General features: G+C 39.6%; 1 protein-coding gene across 6 annotated transcripts in view; it reads left to right on the forward strand.

Annotated features, from left to right (window-relative positions):
- The window catches only part of MYO6 (myosin VI), a 149,936-nt gene that overhangs the window by 118,659 nt on the left and 18,098 nt on the right, over positions 1 to 13,179 (forward strand). For all 6 annotated transcript variants that reach the window (XM_070733087.1, XM_070733083.1, XM_070733084.1 and 3 more), the window contains exons 20-25: positions 2,714 to 2,807; positions 6,276 to 6,406; positions 6,526 to 6,603; positions 7,192 to 7,321; positions 10,232 to 10,322; positions 12,184 to 12,334. In XM_070733087.1, the coding sequence (XP_070589188.1) occupies positions 2,714 to 2,807; positions 6,276 to 6,406; positions 6,526 to 6,603; positions 7,192 to 7,321; positions 10,232 to 10,322; positions 12,184 to 12,334 (675 nt within the window). The remainder of the gene's footprint in view (positions 1 to 2,713; positions 2,808 to 6,275; positions 6,407 to 6,525; positions 6,604 to 7,191; positions 7,322 to 10,231; positions 10,323 to 12,183; positions 12,335 to 13,179) is intronic.

The raw sequence follows: 13,179 nt of genomic DNA on the forward strand, positions 1-13,179 counted from the left end.
ATTCCCACTACCAATTCTACCGGAACTGGCAGGAACCCATCTCTGCCATCCCTCCTTTTAGATTAGATTAGATTTATTGGATTTATATGCCGCCCCTCTCCGCAGACTCGGGGCGGCTCACAACAATGGTAAAAACAGTACATAGTGACACATCCAATACCCACCAATCCAATTACAATTTTAAGTGAAGAAATTCATAAAACAACCCCAATATATATTAAAAAAACAAGCACACAATCAATCAAACACCAAAACAACATGGGCAAGGGGGAGATGTTTCAATTCCCCCATGCCTGATGACAGAGGTGGGTTTTAAGGAGTTTACGAAAGGCAAGGAGGGTAGGGGCAATCCTAATCTCAGGGGGGAGCTGGTTCCAGAGGGTCGGAGCCACCACAGAGAAGGCTCTTCCCCTGGGTCCCGCCAGACGACATTGTTTAGTCGACGGGACCCGAAGAAGGCCCACTCTGTGGGACCTAACCGGTCGCTGGGATTCGTGTGGCAGAAGGCGGTCCCGAAGATATTCTGGTCCGGTGCTATGAAGGGCTTTATAGGTCATGAAGGGCTTTATTGATTCTCTTTTAAGGGGCTCTGAATAGATAATTGCAATTAATTTTTCTTATCCCTCCAAATGAAATTGAATTGTTATTCATTTCTCCACATTTAAACAAAAAAATAAATTAAGCATGAAATGAGCTTCTAATCTCCCCACCCTGGGCACTGTAGTAGCATTAACAATACTCCCAGCCCTCTTTTCCAAACTTCCATGGCCTGATGATGATGATCCCTGCAGAGCAGTCATCTTCATTCCTGTCAGTATTTGTACACTGCTAGAGCAAGTATCAGAAACCTTAGAAGACCTGATTTTCCCAAAGCTACTGACTTCTTTGTGTAGAGGTCAGGCATCTGAGAAGTTATATGTTTCTGCTAGGTACTAAGGTTGGTATGAATCGAATGTTATTGATGGTCTTATGGAAAGACAATCTTTGTGCACAAGCTTTCACACTATATTTATAGAGGTTTAAAAACAATATACAGTGGTACCTCTACTTAAGAACCCCTCTACTTAAGAACTTTTCTAGATAAGAACCAGGTGTTCAATATTTTTTTGCCTCTTCTTAAGAACCATTTTCTACTTAAGAATCTGAGTTTCCTGCCATTTCCCCTTTAATCCCGGCCATCTCCGGCTTTTCTGGGTTGCCTGAGGAACCTTTCGGTGGCGCTTAAGGAGGCTTTGGCAGCCCAGAGCAAACAAAGCATTTTCCTTTCTCTGGGCACTTGGAGAGTAATACAGTGATCCCCCGTTTATTGCGTCCCCAACCATTGCGAACAGGGTACTTCGCTATTTTTCAACCCGGAAGTCAAAATACCATCTACGCATGCGTGCCCGTTTTTTCTATGGGCACGCATGCGTAGATGGCAACCGGCTTCCCTGGGTCTTCCCCCTCTTGCTGGCGTCAGCGAGGAGTTTCCCCACCGCCCACGCAAACTCCTCGCTGCCGCCCGCCCTTCGCCCGCCCACGCGGTTCATTCTCGCCGCTTTCGAGCTGAGTCCGGAAGAGAATTCGCTCCCGGACTCAGCTCGAAAGCGCCGATAGCCAGCGTGGACAAGCCATTCGCTAGCGCTGGCTATCGGCGCTTTTGAGCTGAGTCCGGAAGAGAATTCGCTCCCGGACTCAGCTCGAAAGCGCCGATAGCCAGCGTGGACAAGCCGTTCGCTAGCGCTGGCTATCGGCGCTTTTGAGCTGAGTCCGGAAGAGAATTTGCTCCCGGACTCAGCTCGAAAGCGCCGATAGCCAGCGTGGACAAGCCGTTCGCTAGCGCTGGCTATCGGCGCTTTTGAGCTGAGTCCTGGAGCGAATTCACTCCCGGACTCAGCTCGAAAGCGCCGAGAGCCAGCGCGGAGGAGCCGTTCGCTAGCGCTGGCTATCGGCGCTTTTGAGCTGAGTCCTGGAGCGAATTTGCTCCCGGACTCAGCTCGAAAGCGCCGAGAGCCAGCGCGGAGGAGCCGAAGATTGGGGGCGGCGCGGCTATTTTAAAATGTCGCCGCCGGCATGGGGGGCTTGCCAGCACCCCCCGGACCCCCAACCCGGGTTTGGGGGGCTGCTAGGAAGCCCCCCATGCCGGCGGCAAACAGCCGCGCCGCCCCCAATCTTCGGTTCCTCGCTAGCGCTGTGGGAGTAAAAACACCATCTGCACATGCGCAGATGGTGTTTTTACTTCCGCAGCGCTACTTCGCGAAAACCCGCTCGTTGCGGGGGGTCCTGGAACGGAACCCTCGCAACGAGCGGGGGATCACTGTAACCCTTTGCCAGCGCCCAGAGAAAAGAAACGCTCCCTTCGCTCTGGGCAATGACTGTCCTCCTTCTCTTCCTCCTCCTCCTCCCACCCAAATTCCGAGCTTTTATTTCTTTCCTAAGGGGTTTGCATGCATTATTTGCTTTTACATTGATTCCTATGGGAAAAATTGCGTCTACTTACAAACTTTTCTACTTAAGAACCTCTTAAGTAGAGATACCACTGTATTTAGGGCAGAGCTAAACATTTCAACATATTTTACTGCTGCTGAGTTTATTAACGGGGAGACTTAATATAAATGTATAAAAGGAAAAATAAGTAGTGGGACTAGATAGGAGTATTGTGCAGTGAGTTGTCTCTTGCTTCCTTTTCAAGTAGTCTTATGATCATTATGCTGATCTTCTGCCTTTACAATAGGGGTCAAGCTTTATTCGATGCATCAAACCGAATCTAAAGATGACCAGTCACCAATTTGAAGGTGCCCAAATCCTCTCTCAGCTCCAATGTTCAGGTAATTTAGTGTATCTTCTGATGACGATACCTTAGATCTCTAACAATATTCATATAGGAATCTGGCAATACTGAATTACAGTGATTTGTTTAAGAGTTTTTCAGTAAAAAAAAAAGAGTGAGTTTTTTCAGCACTCTGTTGCTGCAGTGAAATTATTCTGCAAAATAATAAGCTGTATATTATTCTGTCGGGCTCTCTGGTAGACTTCTCCCAAAAATTCACAGGTACAAATTTCAGACACACACACGTTTGAAAATTCAAAACAATGTTCTTTATAATGAAAATTCACTTAAACTAAGCCCTCTTTTGGTATAGCCAAGAGCACTCGTCTCCAAACAAACTGGTAATTTGTATAAGTCCCTTATCAGTTCTGTGATACTTAGCTTGCAGCTGTGAGACAATTCACAGTCCTTCTTCTTTCACAAAGTGAAACACACTTTGCTCTGGTTTAGTTTCAAAGCGGGGAAAATCAGCACACAAAAAGTCAAAGTCAGTAAAGCAGTCAGGAAACACAACGATCAGATAATCCTCCATAATGGCCAAACCCACAGGCTGCTATTTATAGCAGCCTCACTAATTACCACAGCCCCACCCAACCACAGGTGGCCTCATTTTCTTTGATAATAATCTCTCAGTTGTTGTCCGCATGCGTGGCTGTATCATTAACTCTTGTTCTGAATCCAAGGAGGAGCTAGATAATTGATCTCCTTCTGAGCTGTCTGCCCCACTCTCCTTCTCCCTGTCACTCATGTCTTCTTGGTCAGAGGAGCCTTCATCAGCAGATTCCACCGGGGGCAAAACAGGCCTGCAGCATGTGGATGTCTCCCCCACATCCACAGTCCTTGGGGCAGGAGCAGGGCCAGAGCTAACCACAACATATATAGCACTGTATTGACTTGTAAGAAAAAACTCAGTAGACCCAGGAATAACAAAAGCAGAAAAAACTTTATTGCAAACAAAAGCAAAAAGAGGGAACAATATGCATATTGGACCAAAGAAACCATGCGTTTCTAGGGTAACTAATATGTACAGATTATAGCATTTTAATACATTTTCGCTCCTGTATCCTCACTTATTCCACACCCCTAATTTACTCCCATATTGGAGTGGTTCCTTAATGATTCAATACTTTCACTGAACATGCTTCTCCATTTTTGAATATATCTCCTGATTAAAGATTTCTTTAAAAAAACCTTCATAAACTTTCAGTGCAAAAATAATAATAATATGGTATTCTATGTACTTAAAATGTAGTTCATTTAGAAATATGTGAAAGTCACCCTGAAGATCAAAACCCTTCCAAATGCCTACAACACCCAAGGAAACTAAACATAATAATAATAATAATAATAATAATAATAATAATAATAATAATTATTATTATTATTATTATTATTATTATTATTATTATTATTATTTATTGGATTTGTATGCCGCCCCTCTTGTAGACTTGGGGCGGCTAACAATAATGATAAAAACAACATGTAACAATCCAATAATAAAAACAACTAAAAACCCTTATTATAAAACCAAACATACACACAAACATACCATGCATAACTTGTAATGGCCTAGGGGGAAGGAATATCTCAACTCCCCCATGCCTGGCGGTATAAATGAGTCTTGAGTAGTTTACGAAAGACAGGGAGGGTGGGGGCAGTTCTAATCTCTGGGGGGAGTTGGTTCCAGAGGGCCAGGGCCGCCACAGAGAAGGCTCTTCCCCTGGGGCCCGCCAAACGACATTGTTTAGTCGACGGGACCCAGAGAAGGCCAACTCCTATTCTTGTGACCATATAAGAACAGTGGATCATCCAATTAGGAAGATACCATCTTTTCATCATCATTGAGCTGTTGCCTTCTCCACCATCACAAAAACTGGATTACAAATCTAATATATTATTATTATTATTATTATTATTATTATTATTATTATTATTATTATTATTCACCTGTAGCTATTGCACTTTGGGCATTCTTTTATCACTCTGCCATTCTACATACTACAAATATATTAGCTATTTCTAAATTCTTGTGGTAGAATGTTCTTAGTAAAGTTCAGGTGCTCACATAATGCCTCTCCTTCTGCCAAAAGAAAAATAAAACAATTGTACCTTGCAGGTGAGTATCGTACAAGTTGGTTTGAATCAGAATGGATTTTGATGAGTGGCAAAGGCAGGACAAATGGTTCATTGGCTCCGGGATGCTCCCAATATTCCCCAGTATCATATTATTTCTATAGTGGGTTTTAGGAATAGAACAATTTAAACAATTGGTGAACATTATCCAGTCTATTACTTCTATCTCATCCTCTTCTTCCCAGCTGAGAGATCTGGAAGGTGTTCAGGTGTTCCTATTGCCATAACATAATTAGATGATATTAATATGTAACTTAAAGATTGTTAAGACCTAATTAACTAACAAAAGTAACAGAGCTGATTTTGAAATTGATGGTTATAATTGTCCTGAAATAAGCCTCGTTTCAAGATAAACCATTTGTTTTGATTAGCTGCTATCCTAGTATTTCTGTTAATCTCTTTATAATTTTTGCATCCCAGAAAGCTTTTAGTCTTCAAGCATCTGTTCAACTTGGCAAACATTCCTATTGCTTGTCACATCAAGTTATGTTTAAACTTTAATTTAGCAAATCAGAAATCCTTAACATCTTCACTTAATTAACGTTTTGTTGACTCAATTTTTGGCTGATAGTCTGAAGACTGGATATTTTGAGTAGGAAAGGAGACAAGAAAAGTAATGAATTTCTTTCCCCCTGTCTTAATCATGACTTACATTATTTTTTAAGGATTTAAATTACAATAATGTTAACAAAACAAATTAAATTTATAGAAAGAGAATGGAAACAAAAATGTAAGAAAAGAGAAAAATAAGAAAAAAGAGACTAAAGAAAAGCAAACAAATAAAGAAGTGATTACAACCTTCATTACAACAAGAATAAACAGCTGTAACACTTCGTCATCACCTTAAGGTTAAACAAATATCTCTTCAACCCATATCCCACAAAACACCAATTTTTCAATCCTGATGTCAGCTAAAAGTCCATAAAGAGTTGTCAGAATATTGTGGTGTGTGCGTGTGTCAATGAATCACATTATTACTCATCTAGTTTTAATTTATTTTTTTCTGGTTTAAAAGTGAAAATAAAGTTTTATTTATTTCTTTGCCTGCTAATTTTATTCCATCAATTTTTGGCTAAACCAGTCGAAAGAGATTAGGGCTAATATTTGGACAAGTCAACAGAGATTCAGTCTTGATTTTAATTCAAACTTGAAGCTCATTTTCCATCTTCAACCACAATGACTTTGTATTGGCTTGCGTTTCTTGTTTTAGCTATTATTATTTTTACTATTACTATTACTATTATTTGTTTACATCAATCTCAAAATATAAAGACTGACAATCATGTCAACTTAATTTATTGGTGATTCTTCTGTTGCCTCTCTTTTACTCTAGGCATGGTGTCTGTTTTGGACTTAATGCAAGGTGGTTTCCCATCACGAGCTTCATTCCATGAACTTTATAACATGTATAAAAAATATATGCCTGCAAAACTGACTCGTTTGGATCCGAGACTCTTCTGCAAGGTATTTATATTCAGAATGCAAATACATTTTTATATGTGCCTTTTTCACGGTGGGTTGATATTCATGAATACTTTCTTTCCTTCAAGAGATTTGTAAAGCTGTCGATTTTTTTCCCCCAGGCTCTCTTCAAAGCCCTTGGCTTAAATGAACAAGATTATAAATTTGGATTAACCAAAGTGTTCTTTAGACCTGGCAAGGTACGCAGTATTGATATCTCTAAAGTATAAATGAACACAAATTGAGTTTTTAAAAAATTAATTTCTCTTTAACTTGACTGAAAAATAATTGACATAAAGGATAGCATTACCTTTCTTGAAAGTAATTTCATAAGATGATGCATTGTCATTTCATCATTGTATTGACATGGCCATCTCTATGTTTAGTGTATTGGAAGAAACTTTTTTGTTTATAGCTCTACCTGTGCCAAGAGTGTTATTCCTTATGGTCAGTGTGATAGCTAACCTCCCAATAATCTCTAAAAGGCTAATAAATAAGACTTTTTTATTGCTTTGGTTCTGTGCTTTAACTTCATTCCTAGCTTAAAATTGACTAGAGGCCTTCTATATAATTATTAGAATAAGTAGGCACATGTGTCAGAAATACAAAAAATTAGGCAGATTCCGGATGTTATTAAGTATCATGATCAGGGTTCAGAACCTCATGGCAACCACTGGGGTCTCTTCACATTGTCATGACTGCAACATTCTGTTTACATTAGAACTCTCCATCTGTCAACATTCTTGTTGGTTGTCTTAAATGGCATTTCCTCCCCGCCCTATATTCAGTTTGCAGAATTTGATCAAATCATGAAGTCTGATCCAGATCATCTCGCTGACCTGATTAAACGTGTGAACCACTGGCTTCTCTGCAGCCGTTGGAAGAAGGTTCAGTGGTGTTCTTTATCAGTTATCAAATGTAGGTATCCAAAAATATGTTGTGAGATGGGGTGGTAGGGGGAGGATCACCACTGAGCGGTGGTGGGACAGCGGTTAGAATGCAGTATTGCATGCTAATTCTGCTGACCGCAGCTGTTTGATCCTGACCGGCTCAAGGTTGACTCAGCCTTCCATCCTTCTGAGGTCGGTAAAATGAGGACCCAGATTGTTGGGAGGCAATACACTGATTCTGTAAACCACTTAGAGAATTGTGTAAAGCACTGTGAAGTGTTATATAAATCTAAGTGCTATGCTCTTATTTCTATCATGTGAGCAATTTTTTTTAAAAAAAGCTATCCACAACTGTGTCTTTTTAAGCTTACCTGGAAGACTAGAATATTTTCTTTTCATAAAGAAATGGCTGAAATGTTTTGTGATTATCAAAAATCACAACAATTTGGGAATATTAATCTTGATTTTGTGTGTACCTTTGCAATAACATTGAAAATTGAAATTCCATAAGATACTGAGAGAACACCAATGTTTTGCAATATTTTTTGATCTTGTGAGATTTTGTCTATTCAATTAAAAAAAAGTCCTGTGGGTTTACATAAGTCTACTGCAGTACAGTAGACGCTGTACTCATATTTTCCACATGCATTGTTTAGGGGGTTGCTGCCAAAATTGTGAAAATGCTACTAATCAATCAAGTCAAATATTAAAATGGAAGAGCTTCTTAATTCTTCATTTCCAGTTAGGTTTTTTGCAAGAAGTATTGAGAATCGAAGCACGAGTTTTACTGATCCAAGATTTGTTAACTCCCCTTGCATATTAATCATATATAAAAAATAAATCCACTAGTATAAAATAGATTTATCCACTAGATTTTATCCACTAGCATAAAATATCTAACTCTCTGTCTCTGTCTCTGCTTGAATGTCTGTCTGTCTGTCTTTCTGTCCGTCCATCCATCTAGAAACATAGAAACATAGAAACATAGAAGACTGACGGCAGAAAAAGACCTCTTGGTCCATCTAGTCTGCCCTTTTACTATTTCCTGTATTTTATCTTAGGATGGATATATGTTTATCCCAGGCATGTTTAAATTCAGTTACTGTGGATTTCCCAACCACGTCTGCTGGAAGTTTGTTCCAAGGATCTACTACTCTTTCAGTAAAATAATATTTTCTCATGTTGCCTTTGATCTTTCCCCCAACTAACTTCAGATTGTGTCCCCTTGTTCTTGTGTTCACTTTCCTGTTAAAAACACTTCCCTCCTGAACCCTATTTAACCCTTTAACATATTTAAATGTTTTGATCATGTCCCCCCTTTTCCTTCTGTCTTCCAGACTATACAGATTGAGTTCATTCAGTCTTTCCTGATACATTTTATACTTAAGACCTTCCACCATTCTTGTAGCCCGTCTTTGGACCCGTTCAATTTTGTCAATATCTTTTTGTAGGTGAGGTCTCCAGAACTGAACACAGTACTCCAAATGTGGTCTCACCAGCGCTCTATATAAGGGGATCACAATCTCCCTCTTCCTGCTTGTTATACCCCTAGCTATGCAGCCAAGCATCCTACTTGCCTTTCCTACCGCCCGACCACACTGTTCACCCATTTTGAGACTGTCAGAAATCACTACCCCTAAATCCTTCTCTTCTGAAGTTTTTGCTAACACAGAACTGCCAATGCAATACTCAGATTTAGGATTCCTTTTCCCCAAGTGCATTATTTTACATTTGGAAACATTAAACTGCAGTTTCCATTGCTTTGACCATTTATCTAGTAACGCTAAATCATTTACCATATTACAGACCCCTCCAGGAATATCAACCCTATTGCACACTTTAGAGTCATCGGCAAATAGGCAAACCTTCCCTACCAAACCTTCCCCTATGTCACTCACAAACATATTAAAAAGAATAGGACCCAGAACAGACCCTTGTGGCACACCGCTTGTAACCTGACTCTGCTCAGAATACTCGCCATTAACAATAACTCTCTGATGTCTATGCTTCAGCCAGCTTGAAATCCACTGAACTATCCAGGGATTAAGTCCAATCTTCACTAATTTATCTATCAGCTCTTTATGTGGAACCGTATCAAAGGCTTTGCTGAAGTCCAGATAGGCAATATCCACGGCACCACCTTGATCCAACACCTTTGTGACATAGTCAAAGAACTCAATGAGATTAGTCTGACACGATTTGCCTTCAGTAAAGCCATGCTGATTTGGGTCCAATAAGTTATTGTTTTTTAGATGCTGATTTATCCTCTTTTTGAGTAGAGTCTCCATCATTTTAACTACAACTGATGTCAAGCTAACTGGCCTGTAGTTACCAGCTTCTTCTCTACTGCCCTTCTTGTGGATAGGCACAACACTGGCCATTCTCCAATCCTCAGGAACATCTCCTGTTAACAGGGATTTGTTAAACAAATCAGTCAGGGGGGTAGCAATGATAGATCTGAGTTCTTTAAGAACTCTGGGGTGGATGCCATCTGGACCCATTGCCTTATTTATCTTTAATCTTTCAAGTTCTTCTAAGACATCGGCTTCTAAGATCACTGGAGCTGAATCCGTACAGCTGGAAGCAATGCTATATCCCTCTATAGTATTATTATTATTTTGTAAGGTGTCTTTTGAGAAAACTGAACAGAAGTAGCTATTGAAATGGTCAGCGATCTCCTTATTCCCATCAATGTATGTATTATTCCCGGTACTAAGCTTTGTGATGCTGCAGTTTTTCTTCTTCCTATCACTAATATATCTGAAGAAGGTTTTATCCCCCTTCTTTACAGATTTTGCTATTTCTTCCTCTTTTGAGGCTTTAGCAGCCTATCCATTCATCCATCCATCCATTCATCCCCCACCCCCAGAATAGTAGGTTCTGTATTTAGTCATTTGTTGATGAGGTTTACCTCACTTTTCCCTTCCTTTTTTTTCAGTGAAAAACAAAATCAAGTACAGAGCAAATGCCTGTATTAAAATACAAAAGACAATTCGTATGTGGCTATGCAAGAGAAAGCATCAACCACGGTAAGAAGAAGACCTATATAAATTCTTGCTGTGTCCTGTTTGTTAGTAGATCTCATGAGGTACTGAATAACAATGAGAAAGATTCCCAGCAGTGGTGAGTTCTTACCGGTACGCACTGGTGTTCTGTTCCGGTAGGAGCCCACCATTTGCGTAATTGCATGCACAATGGCTTTGCTAGGCCGTGGGTACTGCCATCATTAAAAAAAATATTTGCACAGTTTTTTGGCTCTCTGCAAATGCACAGAAGTAAAATTGTCCCTCTGCCGAAATCGCACAAGAGGATGCGAGAGAACGCATGTGTGTAGCAAGTGCGTGCGCAGTCACGATGTGCACCCGTAGCAAAAAGTAAGTGGAACCCGCCTCTGATTTCCAGGCACTCATATACCTGGATTCATAATATGTCATTAATGCAGTCACAATTTTAGAAACTGGTATCAAAGGACCAGCCCTTGAGTTCCTTGGGCAGTCTTCGGAGAGGGGCGGCATACAAATCTAATAAATAATAATAATAAATAATAATATTGCCATATCTTCTCTTTCAAGGCTTCTACTTAGAAATAATGTAGATGCTTAAATCTTGCCATTTTTGCTGCTAGTATTTTGTTATTCGCCAGTGTTGTACATACTCTTGATCAGTTGGAGGATGATGAAGATATTGAGGACTCAGATTCAGATAGTGTTTATGAAGTAGTGGGGGGCCCGGGTTTACAGGTAGTAGAACAGGTGGGAGGCCAGCCACAGGATGGGGCTATGAGTTCAGGATCTAGCGAGGAAGAATCAGATGCATGCTGGGTTAATCCTAAATTGAGAAGAATTCAGAAACGTAGAGAGCAAAGGTCTGGAAGAAGATATTAAGGAGAGGAATGAGTTAAATATTGTAGTGAGGTAATTGGCATGTCAGGGGGTTAGTGGCGAAGAAGAGTGGAGTTTCAACGTTGCTGAACAGAAATATGGAGGGGGGTTTTCGCCACGCTAAAGTAAGCCCAAATATTTTGTATTGTATTTAGTCAGAGTGGCTGTTTTTTATAGCTATGTGGTTAGGAAATAAATCTTGTCTAAGTTAAGCAGGAAAAAGAATGAGAGGAATGCGGCTAGAAGAGAGATTACGGACCGATTGATGTCGGAAATGTGTTGAAGTACAAGAGAGCAGAGAAATAAATGGAATTGCTTTATTCATGAAATGATGCATTTAATGAGAGTTATTTGTAATTACTAAACTTCTACCAGAAACCAGAACAGCCAGTAGCAAATACCTCTGAACCACAAAGAGGAAAGCCACAGCGTTCTTATGCTTGCTTACATGGCAAACTAGTTGTGCTTATTCAGATAGGGATGGCACATCCCAAATGTATTCCAAAGCAACTGTACTCACACAGAAGTTAGCAGCACTATCCTCATTCAGATAGAAGAGTTGGAAGGAGAGGGGAGAAGAGGAGAGAGGACATGACCCAATTGTTCTAAAAGAATCAACTGAACAGATCTGTTGCATCTGGTAGTAAGAAACTGGAGTTTCCCTGAATTTTTTTTAAAAATAAGCCCATGTATTATTGATGTCTCAATTGTGCCGTCCCTCATATTGACCCTCTTAGGTTTTCAGTACTAGAGGAGTTTAATCTCCAGGCCCTGAAGTTGGGATCCTTCATCGCAATCATGGACTTATCCAGAAGAACGCATACAATGTAATCATTGGTGCGCAACATATTTTAAATGTATCTATTTTTTTTAATGTTTGAGGGACTTTCCAAAGTTGTTGATCTTTTTTTTTTATTCTAAATTTTAATTGCAACGTAGACCAAATGGATAATATGAAACCCATTGTAATCCTGCTATCATATCTAAAATATTAACATTCCTTTCACAGCATAGACGGTTTAATAAAGCTTCGCATACTGAAACAGCGGCTATATAAATTCAATGAAGTAGTAACTGCTCTCAAAGAGGGGAAGGCAGAAATGAGCAAGCAAGTCAAGGACCTTGAGATGTCCATAGATGCTCTGATGGCCAAGATCAAGGTAGGAGGACCCTTTATGCTATGGAAAAAAGTAATTTTGTATCAGGATCTGGCAGTGGTCTTTGATTCCAGTGTGCACAACCAAAAGAGAGACCAAGGAAATATCTTTGGCAGTTGAACACCTATATCTGTAGGGTACCAAGTTGAATTCTAGCTGCAACATTTCAAATCCTAATTTTTGTTTTACTTTCTTTTGCTTATTTTGACAATCCAAAACTTTTAGTGCTGACAGAATTGGAATATGACCCCACATTTTTAAAAGGGCATGTTACCATTTGTTTATATCATTCAGCCAATTTTCTATCACTTGTTTGTTTGTTTTTTCTACTCATGGGTTAGATGGGAATACAGAGATTTTGGCCACATATAACACTTTAAAACTTTAATCAACAATGTTATAGCATTTCAAATTTTGACACATGTTACTTTGCATGCTTTCAAGCACATATCTTCTACCAAAAGGGCAAATGACCTGAAATCCTTTTCTTTTAAGGAACATTTTCCAAGGATTGGATGCAAGTCCCATTTTATCCCTTTACAGTTGGATGGTATATAGACATAACATTTTAGTAAGAGACTGAAGATGTAGACTTTAGTAAGAGACCGAAGATCTTAATTGTATTCAGGCTACGTTTAGAATTCATGATGAACAGTGTACCAGGGAAGTTGCTTGTAGGTAAAAGTATAAGGTTCGTCAAATCAAAATAGGTGGGCAAAGCTTAGGAGAATCTTAACACATCAATATTGCTGCTTGGAGGGACATAGTTCCTGTATTTTGCTGTGGTTCATTTTATTTCTGTCTTTTAAAAAAAAATAAACTACATGTTAAGTGCAAATTATTGTGAT

The sequence above is a fragment of the Erythrolamprus reginae genome, chromosome 1 (assembly GCF_031021105.1).
Source record: "Erythrolamprus reginae isolate rEryReg1 chromosome 1, rEryReg1.hap1, whole genome shotgun sequence".
Lineage (NCBI taxonomy): Eukaryota > Metazoa > Chordata > Lepidosauria > Squamata > Dipsadidae > Erythrolamprus > Erythrolamprus reginae.